Source organism: Gymnoscopelus microlampas, assembly GCF_963454915.1.
Source record: "Gymnoscopelus microlampas genome assembly, chromosome: 2".
In the NCBI taxonomy this organism is placed as follows: Eukaryota; Metazoa; Chordata; class Actinopteri; order Myctophiformes; family Myctophidae; genus Gymnoscopelus; species Gymnoscopelus microlampas.
Window position 1 is genome coordinate 48,559,415 of NC_139939.1, and position 20,996 is coordinate 48,580,410.

Genomic DNA, 20,996 nt, shown 5'->3' on the forward strand with positions numbered 1-20,996 from the left:
TCCAGAGTGTACTGTATATCCGTAGTGGTGGAAAGTAACAAAGTACATTTACTCAAGTACTGTACTACAAGTACAATTGTGATGTACTTTTACTTTACTGGAGTATGTCCATGTTTCAATATAATAGTTTTACTTCTACTCCACTACATCTCAGAGGCAAATATTGTACTTTTACTCCACTATAATTACTTGAAAACTTTGGTCACTAGTTACTTTGTAGATTTTAGATTATTATTACAAAACATACATGAAGCACTGCAGACCTATATACATTTCGGTCATTTGAAAATAGCAGATCTACAAGCTCACAATGCATCGCGATGCGATGCATTGTGAGCTTGTAGATCTGCTATTTTCATTCTGCATAATGAGTACCTTCTACTTTTGGTACTTCTAAGTACATTTTGATACCAATACTTTTGTACTTTTACTCAAGTTAATTTTGAATACCGGACTTTCACTTGTAACAGAGTATTTCCACATTGCAGTATTGATACTTTTACTTAAGTAAAACATTTGAGTACTTTTTCCACCACATATCCATATATATATCCATTTCTGGCAGCCCCGCAGATGAAGTGTTTTTCTCTTCAAAAAGGTGGCTTCCTGTGGGCTAAGCTAGCTACTGCACATATTACAGTCATTTAGCAGACGCTTTTATCCAAAGCGACTTACAATAAGTGCATTCAACATAGGTAGGGAACGAAACTACTAATCACCAGAAGTCTTAAGTGCATTTCCTGTAAAAACAAGCAACCAAGAGTATACCTAGCGCTAAGGTAAAAGTGCAATATATCAGCTACCTACTTTCTTAAACACATGAGATAAAATAGCCAAATCAAATGAGCACGAGCTAATAGATCCAATACAACAATACAACAATAGTTCCTACAACTAGTTAACAACAAGTAGGCCAGGCAAAGAGGAAGGGTAGTGTTTCCTGAAGAGGTGGGTTTTCAGCCTGCGACGAAAGATGGGCAGTGACTCTGCTGTCCTGACATCAGTGGGAAGTTCATTCCACCACTGTGGGGCCAGAACAGAAAAAGGTCGTGACCGTGTCGATCGACCAGAAGGACCGTTGAGTGGCGAGGGAATCAGTCGCCCCGAGGTGGCAGACCGGAGTGGTCGGGCAGGGGTGTGGGCATTGACCAAAACCCGGAGGTAAGAAGGAGCTGTTCCTTTCACTGCCCTATAGGCTAGCACCAGGGTTTTAAACTGAATGCAAGCCGCTAAGGGGAGCCAGTGCAGAGAACGGAGAGCACAGCTAACATTGCTACATCAGTGTGTTCAAAATGTGACCTATGGCCCTGTGTCACATGTCAATGCCTCTAACCTTTAATTCCGTCTCACTTTTCACGTCCTAATTACTTATCAATAATCTCAAACAAAGGAGGGATGGCAGCCAGTGCACGTCACTGTGGCTGTGACGGCAGGTTATTGACCCTGAACGTTTTGCTGAAGGTTGTTGAACTGGAGGAGGAGGAGGACGCCACTGAGATGGCGGGCGAAGGCAGCGCTTCAATGGCCAAGGGGCTCGGCTTGATGAAAAGCCTCATTCATACGTAGTGACAACAAATGGATTCTTCTCAGGCTGCGGTCCGCTGGACGACCCCTACCCCCAACCCCACCCACACACACACACACACACACACACCCCTACACACACATACATGCACAGACATACACACATACCTCCCCCCCACTACCACCTTTTGCGGAAGAGGTAGTGGGCCAAACATGATGAATCCCATACCAGTGGTTCTCATACGTTTTCACGTCAAGGACCCCCAAATGTATTTGGGTGTCCCCCATCAGAAAATATTTAGTGCCAGAGACCCCATACCAGATTTGCGTTGTTAAATTGCTTCAAAAATGTTCCCATTTTTTTCAAGTTTAAAAAAATAAATAAACCATTGAGACAGGGAACGCATCTGTGTAACCACTTTAACCATTAGCAAAAATAGCAGATCTACAAGCTTGTAGATCTACAATTTTTCTTTGAATATATATTCTTTTAAAGCGAACATTTGTGACTCAAACCTTTGCTTATGGGTCGGCGGCCAAATACATATCATTTTGGAGGTCCTTGACATGAAAAAGTTTGAGCACCACTGATATAGGAACACACGTCTTTTCAGAATACTGAAGACATTGTAGAATCGGCCTCAGGTCTTACTGGGTTAATAGCCGATGTTAATATGATGCAATATGAATCCATTTAGCTGGGTGCAAGATGTGCAGAAAGATGCAACATGTGGCATAAGGTATTTATTTAGCCCCCCGACTCCATATAAAATCCCATGCAGAGGCAAACGCACATGAAAGCGTTCCCCGGCTCAGGAGCAGCGGAGCAGAGGAGACGACCAGGAGGAAGGAGAGAACGCAGAGGAATGCACACTTTAAAAAAAGAACCTCTGGCTAGACGGCACCATACAGCATGCTCGCCCTGCCTGGGGAATGAGACAATGGAAGATTCCTGGAGCTCCCCGCCGATGGGGGGAGAGAAAAAAAGAAAAGGAGTACTTTCTGCTGCTGCTGAGAGGGAGATGGCAGGCAGACGGTAAAAAGAGGAGGAATGTGGAGTTTGGTGGACCACCAAGACCACCGCTTAAAGCCCAGAGACTCAGAGGAACCCGTCTCGTTTCGAACTTTATCTCTGTCTAACTTCATCTCAGCTGAAGTCAGTGGTGGAAAGTAACTATTAAGTTACATTTATTCATGTACTGTACTTAAAGGAGGAGTTCACCCAAAAAAATACTTATTTTCTATCAATTGCACACCCCATGAAGCCTTGAATTCTTGGATTTATTTTTGTTTTTGTGGCATTCCTAAGACAATAATTTGATGACCGTGTGTATCCGGTAGGAGACACAAATAATCTACTTTGTGTCTCCTACCGGATACATTAGCCGGTAGGAGACGGGAATCAAATTATTGGCTTACGAATGCCCAAAAAATACCCCAAAATGAAATTCATGGTGTAGCCCCTTTTGGGTACTTTTTCCACCACTGGCTGAAGTTCATCCATATTGAATAACTGCCATCAGAGAACATGTAAGGGAATGTTTTATGGTTATTTTCTAATAGCCTGCCAGATTTTCGAGACAAGTTAACACAGGACTTGAGGCAATACCAAAATAAATACCACAGCTACCAGGGTTGTGTACAGGCTCAGACCTCACATCTCTAGATCCGTGTTTTTTAAATGTTTTGTGCACAAGGCACAGCTATACACATCAAAATCTTGTAGCTTGTAGATCCACTATTTTCACACATGTGGTGAGACACTCTTGTATGATGAAGACGGACATTCATTCATGAACAAACATAAAAATGTGCTATATGGAGATTCAAGGTTTCTGACAGACGGCGGCAATATTCAAGAAATGGTCTCAACAACTTGTTCAAAATGCACCTATACATTCCTCACAATAATACAATACACAAGGTTGGTGCCTTGTATGGTTTCCTACGCCATCGGTGTATGAATGTGTGTGTGAATGGGTGAATGTAATGCACAATCTATGTAAAGCGCTTTGGATAAAAGCGCCATTTACCATTTTTCTTTACATCACATTCAAATATGTTCCAAGGACAAGCCTTTGTGTGAAAGCTGCCATCAAACGTGTGAACTATCCTATCCTTCAGCAGCAAATCCTTTCCGTGTGCATTTTTACCAACAAGTTAAACTTGGATATCATGTTGCATTCCACCAGTGACAACAACCCGCCATATTCTGCCTGCCAACAAGTGGGTTAGTGGGATAGATATGTAAATGTCCACGCATTTAATATACAACACAAAGACATTCTCATGTGCTGTCAATTTAAAGGGCTATTTCTTAAAATAAACAATCAGATTGTTTACGTACCCAATTTCACATATATCCCAAATAACTAAGCCATCTGTCGCGCATGCGCGCGCACACACACACACACACACACACACACACACACACACACACACACACACACACACACACACACACACACACACACACACACACACACACACACACACACACACACACACACACACACACACACACACACACACACACACACACACACACACACACACACACGTCCATTTGTCTTAAGTTAATGAGAGTTTTATAGTTTAGAATTTATCCTCTTAATGATGTCATTTTGGGGACATGTATTCCATGTAGACATACAGACACGGTAAACACAGCTCAGTGAAATGATGAAAATGAACTAAAATATAATAGCGTGGCCTTAAAGACTCCCGATGGAACGCAACTTAGAGAACACATTATAACAACTTTAGCGCTCAAGGATTCAGCAGAGACATCAGCTGGATCAAATCAATCTTTGCAACCCAGAAAAATTCAATTCAAATTAAAAGCAAGTACCTTTACTTTTTTCCCAATTTTCAATACTCTATACTTCTACTCCACTACATCTCAGAGGCAAGAAATGTTCACTTTTTACTCCACTACAATTATTTAACAGCTTTAGTTACTAGTTACTTTGCAGATTTACATTATTACTGCAAAACATTCATTAACCAATTAAGCCCTCTTTTATACTTATCTACAAACTCTCACAATGCGTTGCAATGTGCACGTTGTGAGCTTGTAGAAGTGCTTTTTTGAAAGAAGCACTTTTACTTGGGTCCTGTAAGTAAATGTTGATGCCATTGCCTACAAGCTCACTATAGCTGTAGATCTGTGAGCTGTAGATCTGCTGTTTTCAAACAGCCTATGTATAAAATAGGACTAAAGTGGTTAATGTATGATCTCATAGTATAATCATTTATATCTGCAAAGTAACTAGTAACTAAAGTTTTCAAATAATTGTAGTGGAGTAAAAGTACAATATTTGCCTCTGAGATGTAGTGGAGTAGAAGTAAAAGTATAGACAATTGGAAATACTCCCGTAAAGTGAAAGTACCTCAAAATTGTACTTAAGTACAGTACTTGAGTAAATGCACTTAGTTACACCACTGCTCCCATCCTCCCTTCACAATATTCACACTACCATGTCAAGCCGTGTCATGATGGCAGCATCCAGTGTTTCATTAGCGGTTTTCAATTACCTGGGTGCTGATGGTTCTGGTGCCGTCCGTGGCCTCCACCGTCAGGTTGTAATTTGATTTCAGCTCGGCGTCGAGAGGCCTCGCCACGATCAGCGTCCCGCTGGCCTTGCCCACGTCAAAGCGGTTGTCATAATTGCCACCTGTCGAGTCGTTTTTTTGTTGTTGTGTGGTGGTGATGGAGGTGTGGGAGGGGAGGAGGAGGATGTGGGCAAACAATGGAGAGGGACAGCACGTTAATAGATGGCAGGACAGCTAACAACGCTATGCTAACACTGAATGAAAGGGGAGGGGGGAGGTGGGGGGGTTAACTGTCAGAGAGCTAACAATGTCAACAGGAAGAATGCTGCTTGATACATACTGCTATACCAGTGGTTTTCAACCCTTTCCATATCAAGGTCCATTATTTATTTGGCATTTGAGCCACAGACCACCATTTGATGAGATTTAGACTCTCAGACCCAAAACTTAGAATATTTTGTTATTGTTGGATACGATTTTGTCCACAATTCCATGTTGTATTGATGTGGTACCATTAGGAGAGATAACAGGCAAACGTTGATCAAAATAACAATTCTTAAATTATTGTTAAACATCTGCATTACTTAATTAAACTCTTGAGAGCGTAAAATGAAACCAAATGGACCCGTAAGGGTCCATTTGGTTTCATTTCACACTCTCAAGAGTTAAAGATCTATAAGGGTCCATTTGGTTACCAACTCTCCATCATTTAGCTGGGGACCACCTGGAACCCCCTCAAGGACCACTGGTGGTCCCCGGACCACTGGTTGAGAACCACTGTGCTCTGTGCTATACAACTACACAATACAAACTTCATTATTATTATCATTTTTATTATTATCTACTAACATGAAGTTCAAGCTGTAGTGGGCATATGGCCATATATGGACTGGACATTCGCAACGCGAGGCGCACATTTTAAGGTTATTCAATACAATAACCCAGCAATGACAGGAAGTCTGATAACATGGTGTGAAGTTATCAGTCCAAATACGGACATGACTGACACAGGTCAGTTGTCAATATGTCCAGATTATGCCCATAAATCTGACTGACCATTTCTGGTGCGTCTGACTCTGACATCACAAGCCCATATATGGAGATCCCCGAAATCAGCGCAAATTGATTATACCCAAATATGGACATAGTTAGAGAGACTAGGGGAGCTTGATCAGCACGAGAGAGGGAGAGGGACTGTTATCAATACGGCAGTAGCTGCCAATTGCTGATCAATTGCTATTTACTCATTGTGTATGTGAATAACTCAGACTATGGTGTGATGTATGTGATAAGCAAATTGTAACTGGCGGCAATGACAAATTCCTGGGATGATAATCTATGACATATATACACACATATATTTCCTAATTGGCCATTTATCCAAATTCCCCACTATAACTCATGTCATGTGATGGTTTTGGGAGAGGGGGGTGACACGGCACATTTTAACCACAGCTCACAACACACCACACCACAGACAGGACAAGCAAACACTGCACGGCCATCTCTTAATACGCAGCAGCTACCTTCTGCTGTACAGTTGTGGTCACAAGCCATCTGAAGAATGTAAAACATCTCAGTAGTCTCTACGTCGCCTTGCAAAATGGAATAATAATGAAAAAAAAAAAAAGAAATCCATCCAGACAGAACATTCCAGAGAAAAATAAAGAAGAGAAAAAGAGAAGAAAAATGTCAGTGACAAATTGATTAGACAGAGGGAAAGGTAGGAGAGAGAGAGACAGAGAGAGAGGGAGAGAGAGAGAGAGAAGTCAAGCGTTCACACAGAAAAAGGTATTATAAAAGTTGTTTCATGCACAGAGTTCATCTCAGGCTAAGTAGTGAAAGTCAAGAAAAGTTAAGTTTTTCTTACTCAACAGGAGAAGTTAGTTTGCAGATCTGAGAGTACTAGTGTTAAAGACAAGCTAGCTTAAGATTATCCCAATGCACTTGCATGCGCACGCACGCACACACACGCACACACACACACACACACGTCGCGCGTGCGCAAACACATACACACACACACACGCACGCGCGCGCGTACGCACGCACACACACACACACACACACGTGCACACACACAAATATATTGCATAACATATAGTGCATTAATTTCACCTGGAAACACTGAAAGTTAGACACACACCCACAATCAATTTGACAAACACACTCGCACACACACACAAAACTTAAGGAACTCCAGATCCGACGCACTAAACGGTGTGTGTGTGTGTGTGTCTGTACCTGTGATTTCAAACCACACGGGAACGTCGGACGTCTCCGTGGTGATGACGCCCACCATGTGGGCCACGGGGTCGCTCTCCATGACGGAGAAGGAGAAGGGCGCCTCCTCGAACACCAGCGGAGACGCGTCGGCCTGCACCTCCGGCTTGGGGATCCACTCGATGTGCAGGCGACAGATGGAGGACTTCTGAGGGCGGCCGTTGTCCACCGCTTTGATCTGAGGAAGACATGGATGTTTGTGTCACATACATCAACGCGGGAACTGGTGCCATTTGTTCATATATAGCATCCTGGTCTGTAAAGCTGTCACGTGTTAATTTAACTCTGAGAGAATACAAATGAAACCAAATGGACCCGTATAAGCTCCATTTGGTTTCATTTGTACACTCTAGAAATTACAAATGGATACAAATGGATCCTCTAGTCGACACAAAATCCACTTTGTTAGTGTGTAAGTTAGCACAGTGATACAATCCATTGTTTATATTGTGATTGGATGTAACATTGTGAAAGTCTTTATTATAACTGATGCATGACTCGGGTCGGCCTAATCGTTTGCCTGAGACAAGTTCCTAATACATACAAATGCATATTGTTAATAAATCGGATTCCGATATGAGACAAGATTTTTGTCTCAGTGTTTTGTGTTGCAGAGTGAAGGGAGAAAAATAGATCAAATTCCAACTCGCTGACACGTTTCACACTTTAACCCATTAAGACCGGGAACGCATCTGTGTCATTTTTTGATGTCTTTGGCTATTCAAAAATAGCAGTTATACAAGCTCATAGCGCGGCACCGAGTGCCGCACTATGAGCTTGTAGATCTGCTATTTTTGAAAAATCATAAAAATGTGTGAAAATATTTGAGTTTTAAGTGAACATTTCTAACTCAAATCTTTGCTTCTGTGGGGGTCCCTGGAACAGGCCAAATACATATCATTTTGGGGGTCCTTGACATGGAAAAGTTTGAGAACCACTGATTATAGATTAGTTTTTGTTTTTTAACTTAGTATTTAGAAGACATTTGTAAAATTCCCCAGAAGCAAAGATTTGAGTTACAAATGTTTGCTTAAAAAAAAAACACATTCAAAGATTTGCACAAATTTTGAAGATTTTTCAAAAATAGCAGATCTACAAGCTTGTATATCTGCTATTTTTGAATAGCCAAAGAAATCTAAAAATAACACAGATGCGTTCCTGGTCTAAATGGATTAATCAGAGAGATGAGCCTTTATTCTCGTTGGGGCTTTCAGAATGCACTAGACACAACACATCCTGGATGTTACTGTACAAAGAATGTTGCAGAAATTGATGGTATGATAGGCAGAGCTTCGCTTTGGCATCTGGCATGCGCATCTCTTGACTGCTTGTCAGCTCAATACAATGTTGATTCCTAAGATTGCATGGGAGTTATGCCTCCGAGTGACACGGCTAATCAGCAAACGTGTGTTACCTTAAAAAATCCCCAGTGCTATTTAAAGCACAGCCTGTTTTTTGTTTTTTGTTTTTCTGAAATGCCAGGTTAACGATGTCTTGTAAGGATTAAATAAAGAGAAGGATGGAGACAGCGAGAGTTCTAGAGAGCGTTTGGGTGGAGCGGGTCAATATGGTGGCATCATCCCTGATGCAACACTCCCGATGTTATCCCTCAGTAGACATGGAGCTGATATGAAGATCAGTTTACTCCTAGGAGACTAGTCTAAACAACCTCCAAACATCTGACCCAGACCAGTCCAAACATCCTACACAGTCAAATCTTTAGTCCTGGTTTAACTCCACTGAGTGTTGAGACATTCTTATACTCTCTGTGTAAAAATACACTCTGGATTTAGTTATGTACCAGGGGGCACTACTACTTAAGGGAAAATAATGTGTAGTTTATAATTGTAATAAGTGTATATTAGAGTGTCTCTGTCCATGTGGGTTGTTGTATGTATTGCCAGTTTATTTTACCTTATGTGACTTTATCTTAATTTAGATGTGGAATGCAGAGAGACAGAAATAAGTTAGCGTGGGGTGGGGGCAACATACAACACAGGTCTTGAATTGAACCGGGGACAATATGATTATGCGGTTGGTTGATGCAGCTACCGGCACCTGTGTAGCTGTTTGTTCACTAGTTAAAGGGATATTTCTCTTTTTTTTTTTTACTTTATTGGGTCATTTTGTCGTCTACTCAGGCTTTTGTCAGCCCCCCAGACAGTTTTTAAGTTGCTTGATTCAGTATTTAGATATGTTATCTTAATTTTATCAGACACGCCCCCTTCCTATACAAACCCATTGTAACTTCAAACTGCATTTTAACCATGATAGATTCATCGAAAACGCCCGTCCTTCCTTGGTTCTGGTGACTCATACTGTCCCCGTAATAGGTGAGGGGGCCGTGTTTTTCCAATAACTTTTTTCATTTATTTAATTTATTCTTTTTATTGTGTTTTATTTTTTTCATTTAAAAAAAAGATATATATATATATATATATTTTGGTCACTCAAAATACGCTTTCTGTCTATTATCCAAAATATATGCACCTTCCGGTTCTTTCTTTAACCCATTAAGACCCAGGCATCTGTGTCACTTTTAGATTTCTTTAGGCTATTCAAAAATAGCAGATATACAAGCTCATAGCGCGGCACTGAGTGCCGCGCTATGAGCTTGTAGATCTGCTATTTTTGTAAAATCGTGAACATTTTTGCAAATCTTTGAATAAATATATATTTTTTAAAGCGTTAGGATTTAGATTTTTTTTTTATTTTATCGGTCTCAGGTCTTAATGGGTTAATGTACCGAAACCCCTCCCTTTCGTTATGGGGATCCCCTCTCCTGCTATCCGACACACATGATGATGTACTCACTGTGAGAATGTCGTAATCCCCCGCGGCGGAGAACTTCTTGGAGGACACCAGGCCCGTCTTGGGCTCGATGAAGAACTTTCCGTGCTCGTTGCCCTCCTCGATGCTGTAGGAGATCTCTGCGTTGGGGCCGTCGTCGCGGTCCGAGGCGATGACCCGGTACACCGGGTCCCGCTTGGCCGACCTCTCCTTTTCCGGCCTCTCCCGCTCGGGAAGCTTGATCTTGTAGATCTTCTCCAGGAAGAGAGGGCGGTTGTCGTTCTCGTCCAGGACCCTGACGATGACGCGCACCGTGGTGGACTTGGCCGGCACGCCGTGGTCGATGACGGTGATCTGTAGAATGAGGAAGGAAAAGCGTTGACTTAATTGGCTGACCGATTGATTCATTGATATGATTGTTGATTCGCTGATTGACTGGCTGGTTGATTGTTGATAAAAAAAACATGTAAAAAGTTTGTTGTTTGGTTGGCTGGCTAAGTGATAAAGGATAATTCCTTTAAGGATAATTCCTTTTAACAGGTCGTTCATGAAAGTCCTTGCGGTCTTGTTTCCAATGAGAACCTGTGAGCAATTAGGGGTTAAGAGTCTTGCTCAGGGACAAATTTCATTCCATCGACACATATGCTGACCTGGCCTGGAATCGAACCTGGGGCAACCAGGGCCTCTGGCTCCCTAGGCGGGCTCACTAACCATTCAGCTATGGCCGCCCCTTGATTGATTCAAGAACTTTGATCACAATGTCAGCTTGTAGATCGGCTATTTTCAAATGGCCGAAATATGCATATTGCATATAGGGCTGAAGTGGTTAATGTATGTTTTGTAATAATTATCAAAATCTACAAACTAACTAGTAACTAAAGTTTTCAAATAATTGTAGAGAAGTAAAAGTACAATATTTGCCTCTGAGATGTAGTGGAGTAGAAGTAAAAGTACAGAAAATTGGAAAAGTAAAAATGCCTCAAAATCGTACTTAAGTACAGTACTTGAGTAAATGTACTTAGTTACTTTACACCACTGAGTAGGGCCTAGGGGGAAAAACATAAAAAAGTCGAAATATTTAGATACAAGGTTTCTGCCCGACAGCAACAATATCCGTATAGCCTAAAAGCCAACGTCAACAATTGTTCGGTCTGGTAATACAGGCAATATGTCAGGAAAAAGAGAAAAATGAGCCGTAATAAAACAACAAACACAGTAAGTGATATCACGTTGTCATCATAAAACACATTCAAAGAGACCCGAGGTGCAGCGGTAATTATGTAGAAACACCAAGAGATAATGCTACACAAGTGTAGGGACGCTATGCTGTGAATTCTTAAAAAGGTTTCATTGTGCAACAGGCGAGCGCTATACAGCGATAAACAAGGGGAATTATTATGACAACAAGCTGCTGTGTTTCAAGACGAGACATCTCTCTCCTCCTCCCCGGTAGTGCCTCTTCCTCGCTGTCTGTCACAGAGTTATGTTATCATCAAGGTGGGTAGCAGTGGTGTAAAGTAAGCAAGTACATGTACTTAAAGTACTGTGCTTAAGTACAATTTTGAGGTATTTGTACTTTACTTGAGCGTTTCCAATTTCCAACGCTTTTACTTCCACTCCACTGCATCTCGGATTCCAAATATTGTACTTTTACTCCCACTACATTTTTAGTTTAGTTACTTTGTAGATTTGGATGATTATTACAAAACCTACATTAACCACTTCAGCCCTATATATACATTTTGGCGACGCATTGTGAGCTTGTAGATCGGCTATTTTCAAAAGATTTTTATGCATTTGAAAACTTTAAATGGGACATTCTGCATAATGAGAAGTTTTACTTCTGGTGCTTTAAGTACATTTTGATGCCAATACTTTTGTACATATGGAATTCCGGACTTGTACTTGTAACAGTAGTATTTCTATATTGCAGAATTGATACTTTTACTTAAGTAAAACATGCAAGTACTTATTATAAGACGCCAAAATGTCACATTCACTTCTCCACACATGGAAGCTGCACGGTAAACAAAGATAGGAAAGCGTTTGAAATAATGTTTTGTAACGCAAAGAGCCACATTGACTGTGACTATTTATTTCACAGGATTGTATCACACGACGCAGCTTTTAAAGATTAAGATGGCTACGTTTGGAGGTCATTACTTCCACAACCTTGAATAAACAGCGATACTTTGGGAAAGCAAAACAACTTTTTTTTTCTTCCGCTTGCTCAGGGCTGATCCCCACTAAGTGGATTGGTTGTCAAAATTAAAGGGATTAGCTGTCACAGGGTCTTTTTTTTTCAGATCCTGAAACATATGTGTGCCTGATGCAAAAGGCCGCTCACGCACTCGCGCTACTTCCCTCGCTTGAAGATGAATCAGCACCTCATCTTTATCCCATTAAGACCTGGAACGCATCTGTGTCGTTTTTTGATTTGAGCTAAAAAAAAGCATTATTATACACTTTGTTTGGGCTATTCAGAAATATCAGATATACAAGCTCATAGCGCGGCACCGAGTGCCGTGCTATGAGCTTGTAGATCTGCTATTTTTGAAAAATCGTGAAAATGTTAGCAAATCTTAGAATATGTATATTTTAAAAGCGAACATTTATAACTCAAATCTTTGCTTCTGGGGGGTCCCTGGAACAACATATTTTGAGATGGGGTTCCGCGGCCAAATACATATCATTTTGGGGGTCCTTGACAAGAAAAAGTTTGAGAACCACTGATATAGTAACAACATTTCAAAAAAAGGATTTAGAAGACATTTTGTAGAATGGGCCTCAGGTCTTAAAGGGTTATTCTGTCTGTTTTTACCCTCCTAATCTTCTTCAATATGAGTGGATTCAATGCGAAAAGTCAAAACACCAGGCCTACTTTCTGAAGATAAGAACGGCTAATAAAGCAAATCCAAAAAGCATGCAGTGGAAGATGAATCGCTGTGTCTCTCGTATATGCCTCTGTCTGACAAAATGGGGCCTCTATAAAACAACGCTCCACAGAAAAAAAAGAACCATTTTCTGGTAATGCATCAATTTCAAACTTGCAAAAGATAAAATGATACTTCCAACCTTTTTCTCCTCGCAAAGCCCCAACAGTAACACAAGGCATGAAAACACAGTAAGACCCTGAGAGTTAAAGTATCCATTTGTAAGCCAGAGAGAGTGCAAATGCCCGCATCTTGGTTAAATTTGTTCAATCCTCAGAGTTAAATTAACATTAAAGCATAGTGACACACAATGGACTGAGGCGATATGCTAATGAATATCGGAGGCCTTGATTTAAGTCACGGCGGAGGAACTTTTGTTTCCCGGTAACGCGGTTAGCATTTCTTGCTAATTTGTGCCTTGGTTTTAATGGCCCCTAATCATTTAAGTGCCCAGTTGAGGGAGCTTAATGAAAACCGAAGGGGGGCCACAAGCTGACCTAAACAAACCCGAGTGTCATCTTGTCTCGCGGATACAGACCCTGGGGCTGTGTGCGTGTGCGTGTGTGCGTCTGTGTGTGTGTGTGTGTGTGTGTGTGTGTGTGTGTGTGTCTGTGTCTGTGTCTGTGTGTGTGTGTGTGCTCATCCTGAGGCCCGGGAGAAATGTGAACAATTCCAGCTTTAAGCGGTGAAATAAAAGGTCCAGAACAAATGTCACAAAGTCATTTAAAACCATCTGCTCAGCGTTTTAGCAGAAACACTTTGGGCTTCGGGGCCCTGTCACACACCATTTGGTGCCGTGGTTGCCATTACCAACATAATGCTTTTTTTTTTTCTCTCCTGTTTTGTTTCCGTAAAGCGTCGGCAGCTGCCCGCGCTGTTTGTGAAGGCAGAATTAATTAACCCATTAAGACCTGGAACGCGTCTGTGTCTCTTTTTGATTTGAGCTAAAAAAGCATTATTTTACACTTTGGGCTATTCAAAAATAGCAGATCTACAAGCTCATAGCGCGGCACCGAGTGCCGCGCTATGAGCTTGTAGATCTGCTATTTTTGAAAAATCGTTAAAATGTGTGCGAATCTTTGAATATATATTGTTTTAAAGCAAACATTTTTTACTCAAATCTTTGCTTCTGGGGGTCCCTGGAACAAAACATTTTGAGATGGGGGTCCGCGGCCAAATACATATCATTTAGGGGGTCATTGACATGAAAAAGTTTGAGCACCACTGATATAGAAACATACGTTTTTTTCAGAATACTGTTGGGATTTAGAAGACATTTGTAGAATGTCGGCTTCAGGTCTTAATGGGTTAAATGAGATGACAAGATCCCTGTGTGCTCCTAACATGGAACACTCTCTCGGGAGAGATGTGCCCGCTTTGCCATCCGTCTCTACCGTAATGAACATTTCCATTATGGCCAGATGAGTTCATCTGCCCTCTGCTCTCCTGGTACAAATTCCTGTTATCTCTCTGGCATTGAAAAAAGCAGAAGGTAGACAGAAAGTCCAGATAGGACTCCAGTAATGTGAGCAACAGACGCAGACGTTGTCGTAATGGGCATGGGAATGGAAGGGAATAGAGTTGATTAAAAAGTTATTACAACAACTAAACCTCCGCGAAACACAACTACACTTAACCCATTAAGACCTGGAACTGTCTCATTTTAGATTTGAGCTAAAAAGCATTATTTTACTCTATAGGCTATTCAAAAATAGCAGATATACAAGCTCATAGCGCGGCACCGAGTGCCGCGCTATGAGCTTGTAGATCTGCTATTTTTGAAAAATCGTGAAAATGTGTGCAAATCTTTGAATATATATATTTCTAAAGCAAACATTTTTTGGTCAAATCTTTGCTTCTGGGGGGTCCCTGGAACAACATATTTTGATGAGGGTCCGCGGCCAAATACATATAATTTTGGGGGTCCTTGACATGAAAAAGATTGAGCACCACTGATATAGAAACATACGTTTTTCAGAAAACTGTTGAGATTTAGGAGACAAGTAGAATCGGCTTCAGGTCTCAATGGGTTAACCAAAAGGAACACATAGTGTTTGTGAGTGTTACCTTGTTTTTCTACCTTTATGAGGACTAAATGTCCTTAAAGTGCCAGAATTCAGGACATTTGCTGCTGCTTCCAAATAGAAGGATTTATTTTAAGGCTAGAGCTACAGTTGAATAAAAGGAAAGGTTAAGTTCAAGTGAGGACTTTGTTTGTGTATCACAGAGGATTCGTGCTTGGTGGTAGTGAATCAGTATAGAAAAGGGAATGAGTATAGTAAGATAATAATGTGTGTGTCTGTGCATGTGTGTACGCACACATGTGCAAACCTACAAGCTCATCTACAAGCTCGTAGCACGGCACCGAGTGCCGCGCTACGAGCTTGTAGATCTGCTATTTTTGAAAATCTTTGAATATATATTCTTTATAAAGCGAACATTTTAAACTCAAATCTTTGCTTCTGGGGGTCCCTGGAACAAAATATTTTGAGCTGGGGATCAGCGACCAAATACCAGGGTCCCCACACATTTTTAGCAATGAATTTCCAAAACTTTTCCAAAACTTTTCCAGAATATTTAGCCCAATTTCCAGGCCTATATAACAATCATTCGGCGCAATAATGTTTCTCTTACTCCTATGTAGAATGCCCAAAGATAGGCAGTGTAGCAAAAATAAAGTTTGAGACATACATTAGGCTGCCGTCACACAGCCCGTTCGGCAAAAAACTACTTATGTTACATATTTCGTGTAATATTATTCATGTTTATGAAAATGTTTTGTTTTAACAAAATCAATAGCCAAAAACAATGTATAGCCAAATATTTTTCCAGGACCCTTGATAAATTCCAGGACCTTTGATGATGTTTGATCAATTTCAAACCTTTTCCAGTACTGGATTTTTTATTTTTTTATTTCAAAATATTTCCAGGAATTTCATGACCGTGGGGACCCTGAAATACATATCATTATGGGGGTCCCGTCCATGACATGAAAAAGTTTGAGCACCACTGATATAGAAACATTATGTTTTTCAGAAAACTTGGGATTTAGAAGACATTTGTAGAATCGGCTTCAGGTCTTAATGGGTTAAAATATCTCAACTCAATAAGCGACACAGAAAACAAAGTGGACTCTCTCTCCACGTCTCACTGTGACAAGAATCATCCCGACTAGAGAAGCCCCCGAAAAAGGAAAGCGCCGGGTGCAAACAGTCAAACTGCCTCCTATACCAGATCTGTCTGCCTCTAACTGGAAATCAATGAACTGACTGAAGGAGAGAGAGAGAGAGCTGGTGAACAGAGGAGAGAGAGAGCTGGTGAACAGAGGAGAGAGAGAGCTGGTGAACAGAGGGGAACAATCGCCTCTTGTCTTTGGCTTTTTCCTTTCCTCCCTTTTTTTTTTAACACGCTCTCCCTCTGCAGGTCTGCGCCTGGCAGCGGAGCATGTCCTGACATGTCCACTCCCCCCACACACACACACACACACACACACACACACACACACACACACACACACACACACACACACACACACACACACACACACACACACACACACACACACACACACACACACACACACACACACACACACACACCTCAGACAGACGCATAGCTCCCCGGGCCCACCGCTAGAGCTCCCACTCAAGACCACCGACTGTGGTCTGGCGTGCGCTCAACCCCCTCCACCCCCTCCTCCTGACTTTGGCTCAAACATGACCAACCAACGATTACACTCTCACACACACACACAAACAAGCACAGCATGCACACAAACACACGCGCACACACAAACACACGCACGCACACACACGCACACACAAACACACGCACACACACAAACACACGCACACACACAAAACACACGCGCGCGCACAAACACACGCACACACACAAACACACGCACACACACAAAACACACACGCACACACAAAACACACACGCACACACAAACACACACACAAAACACACGCGCACACACAAACACACGCACACACACACACACACACAAAACACACGCACACACACACGCCAGCACCAGTGGTGGAATAAGCACTCACATTTCTTACTTAAGTAAAAGTAGCAATACCACCATATGAAAATACTTAGTTACACGTAAAAGGCCTGTGTTCAAAATGTTACATGAGTAAAAGTACAAAAGTATAGGCATCAAAATATACTTAAAGTACTAAAATGTTTGATAATCTCTGATAAAGCTCTAAGAGCTTGTAGATCCGCTATTTTCAAATAACCTATGTATAAAATAGGGCTAAAGTGGTTAATGTATGTTTTATAATATAATTTATATCTGCAAAGTAACTAGTAACTAAACTTTTCAAATAAATGTAGTGGAGTAAAAGTATTGAAATTTGGAAATACTCCAGTAAAGTAAAAATACCGCAACATTTCTTAAGTATAGTACTTGAGTAAATGTACTTAGTTACTTTCCACCACTGGCCAGCACACACACACACACACACGTACGCACGGAAACATACAGAGACATAAGGGATGTGACCCAACGCACACACACACACACACACACACATGTGCAGTCACATTCCCATACTGCCTTTGGCTCACACAGAGATATAATTACACATACACACACACACACACACACACACACTTGATAGTATACCAACCCCCATCCATCTCGTCATAAAAGCTGAAAGCCCCCCTGCACTGCTTCCACCACCCCCCCCCCCCTTGGCATCTGGTGCAAACAACACTCCCCCCCACCCCCCCCCACCCTAACAACACTCACACACACACACACACACACACACCACCCCTCCACCCTAATTGCTCCACATGTTCGACCTCTTCTCTCCTCTGTCTCTATAAGCTAGAGTGCAACAAAAGCATTGTGAAGCACTAGATAGGATTTCTGAGCTTCATTCACTGGGCCGGCATCTAACACACACACACAAGCATGCACGCACACAGACACACACACACACACACAGACTGGCGACCAGCTTCTCCAGAGGATATAAGGAAACTAGGGGTCTGTGTGTGTGTGTGTGTGTGTGTGTGTGTGTGTGTGTGTGTGTGTGTGTGTGTGTGTGTGTGTGTGTGTGTGAGGCAGGTCGCCAGGTTCAGGGGTCCTTCCCCCTCCCGGAAGACCTACCTCAATAAAGAGCTTCCTGCTGGAATCCCACAAAACTCACGTGCGCGCACACAAACACACGCGCACAAACACACACACACACACACACACACGCACACAGACCTGTGTCATAACAAACACGCATGCATGGATACACACATACATAATATGTATGTGTGTATCCATGCATGCGTGTTAGTTGGGCTGATGTATGTACGTATATATATTATATATACATATATACATCAGCCCAACTAACGCTCATGAACGCACACACACACACACACACACACACACACACACACACACACACACACACACACACACACACACACACACACACTTCTAACTATGGTTACACAGCTCTTCTCAGGCTGTGTCCACTTTCAAGTTAATTAGGTCAAAGGCTGTTGACCCAAAACCTGTTAAAAGTACAATATTCATTCAATATTTAATATAAATCTTTCCTTGTCGGTCATAAAAACATTATTTTAACCAGAGTATATTACAATACACTATAATTAGCACATCTGGTTGGAGGTTGGAGGTGGTCTCCCTACCGAGAAATGTAGATCCTAGGTGTCGGGTAGGACACCTACTGGTTAATGATGTCAATAAAGTTATTTGAAGCAGCCTGCGGCGCACCGGATTGGACCTTAGATGGCACCGTAGTTGGGACATCATTGCAGTTATACTCTGAGCACTGTAGCTATGTGAAAACAGGGCTCAAGTCACTTGTCCAACGGACAAGTACTTCTTTTGAATGGACTTGTCCTTTATGAAGATTTATGACTTGTCAGGACAAGTGGGACAAGCCTTAATGTCTGGACCCCTGCTCTCCATCGGGAGAGAGAGGGAGAGAACTGACATAAAACTTATAGGACTGCAGCGTTGACATAATGGCACGTATTATTTCCCAGTACCAACTGTAACATTCTGAAGACTTGGGAAGCTTAACCCATTTAGACCGGGAAGTAGCGCATCCGTGTCGTTTTTAGATTTCTTTGGCTATTCAAAAATAGCAGATCTACAAGCTCATAGCGCGGCACCGAGTGCCGTGCTATGAGCTTGTAGATCTGCTATTTTAAGAAAAATCGTACATGTGTAACTGAAATCTTTGCTTCTGGGGGATTCTACAAATGTCTTCTACAAACCTTTTCATATCAAGGACCCCCAAAATGATATGTATTTGGCCACGGACCCCCATCTCAAAATATGTTGTTCCAGGGACCCCCCCAGAAGCAAAGATAAAGTGTTCGCTCAAAAAAAAAAACATATACAAAGATTTGCACAAACTTTCACGATTTTTCAAAAATAGCAGATCTACAAGCTCATAGTGCGGCACTCTATGAGCTTGTATATCTGCTATTTTTGAATAGCCAAAGAAATCTAAAGTGACACAGATGCTTTTTCCGGTCTAAATGGCTTAATGTCCGACACAACCACCACATCACTGCAACCTCCAATCCGTTACGTGGGTGGAAAAAAAACTGTTGATCTGACTGGGAGTCGATGGAGATAAAGACGTCCAATGGTTGGACAGAATACGGGGTGTTGGAGTTGGCCAGGCATGAAAGAAGCTGATATGAGCCAAAAATGTGTAGTAATATGGTTATTAAATGTCTAGAGGCGTTTCATCAAGGGGAGGACAAAGCAAACAGGGATTTTTTATGGACTCAGCGCGGGATGAAGCGTTTAAGTAAATAACCCCAGCGTCATGGTTTTTCCAGAGGCGAGGATCGACTCTCTTTGAATTAGGCTACAGGCTGAACTTGGACCGGCACAATGGCGTTCAAACGCTGGCTGGCAAAGCGGAGGCGATGATGCAGACAGAACAAATTGCAGAGGACTTTGAGGAGGAGGAGGAGTTGCAGCAGCAGCCTGGGAATCGTCTCTCTCTCAGCTCCTGCTAAACATATCTAAAACCCTCTCTCAAGCTTTGAGCTATATACTTAGACGTGTGCAGGTGTCACGCAGCCGAAAATATCCAATCTACAAGCTCTCACGCCAACGCATTGTGAGCTTGTAGATATACGCTACTTTCACTACTTTGAACCATTGAAACCGGGAACGCATCCGTGTGTAACCACTCAAACCCTTATTTCATACTTTGGCTTTTCAAAAGTAGCAGATATACAGATATACAAGCTCATAGCACGGCACCGAGTGCTATGAGCTTGTAGATTTGCTATTTTTTTTTAAATCGTGAAAATGTGTGCAACTCTTTGAATATGTATATTTTTTAAAGCAACATTTTTTTACTCAAATCTTTGCTTCTGGGGGGTCCCTGGAACAACATATTTTTAGATGGAGGTCCGCGGCTAAATACATTACAACATTTTGGGGGTCCTTGACATGAAAACGTTTGAGAACCACTGATATTATATATAGCAACATAAGTGTTTCAGAAAACTGTTTTAGAAGACATTTGTCTTCAGGTCTTCATGGGTTAACGCGATAATGTCACACGACAAAATATAAAATAAGGTCATTCAATTATGAAAAAAAAACGCAAAAAGATGAAATATGGATAGACAAGGTTTCTGCCTGACAGCGGCGGCGGTGTCTCTCTTTGTATGGACCAGGTCATTTTTTATATCTAAAAGAGCCCTCTCTCTCTGCCGAGAGCGCACGAGGCATTTCCTTTGTCTCTCTGAGAGACCTTGACATTCACATTTCTGAAGCGGAGGCTGATTTCATTCATCACCGAGTTGTAGATGGAAGGGATAAAGACGAGGGGATGAGACATAATAAAATGTCTCCTAAACGGCCTGCCTCAGGGGAACGGAGCCAACGCA

The 20,996-nt window shown here is 41.8% G+C and overlaps 2 protein-coding genes across 2 annotated transcripts in view; both read right to left on the bottom strand.

Annotated features, from left to right (window-relative positions):
• Positions 1 to 1,556, bottom strand: part of fat1a (FAT atypical cadherin 1a) — a gene marked incomplete at its 5' end in the record, with an annotated part of 89,057 nt that extends 87,501 nt beyond the window's left edge. Inside the window, one exon of the mRNA XM_084071768.1 lies at positions 1,472 to 1,556. Coding sequence (XP_083927894.1) covers positions 1,472 to 1,556 — 85 coding nt within the window. The remainder of the gene's footprint in view (positions 1 to 1,471) is intronic.
• Positions 1,557 to 4,238: 2,682 nt separating this feature from the next.
• Positions 4,239 to 20,996, bottom strand: part of LOC311055546 (protocadherin Fat 1-like) — a gene marked incomplete at its 3' end in the record, with an annotated part of 65,448 nt that continues 48,690 nt past the window's right edge. Inside the window, exons 5-8 of the mRNA XM_084071781.1 lie at positions 10,177 to 10,506; positions 7,324 to 7,540; positions 5,062 to 5,201; positions 4,239 to 4,262 (exon numbers count right to left, since the gene is read on the bottom strand). Coding sequence (XP_083927907.1) covers positions 4,239 to 4,262; positions 5,062 to 5,201; positions 7,324 to 7,540; positions 10,177 to 10,506 — 711 coding nt within the window. The remainder of the gene's footprint in view (positions 4,263 to 5,061; positions 5,202 to 7,323; positions 7,541 to 10,176; positions 10,507 to 20,996) is intronic.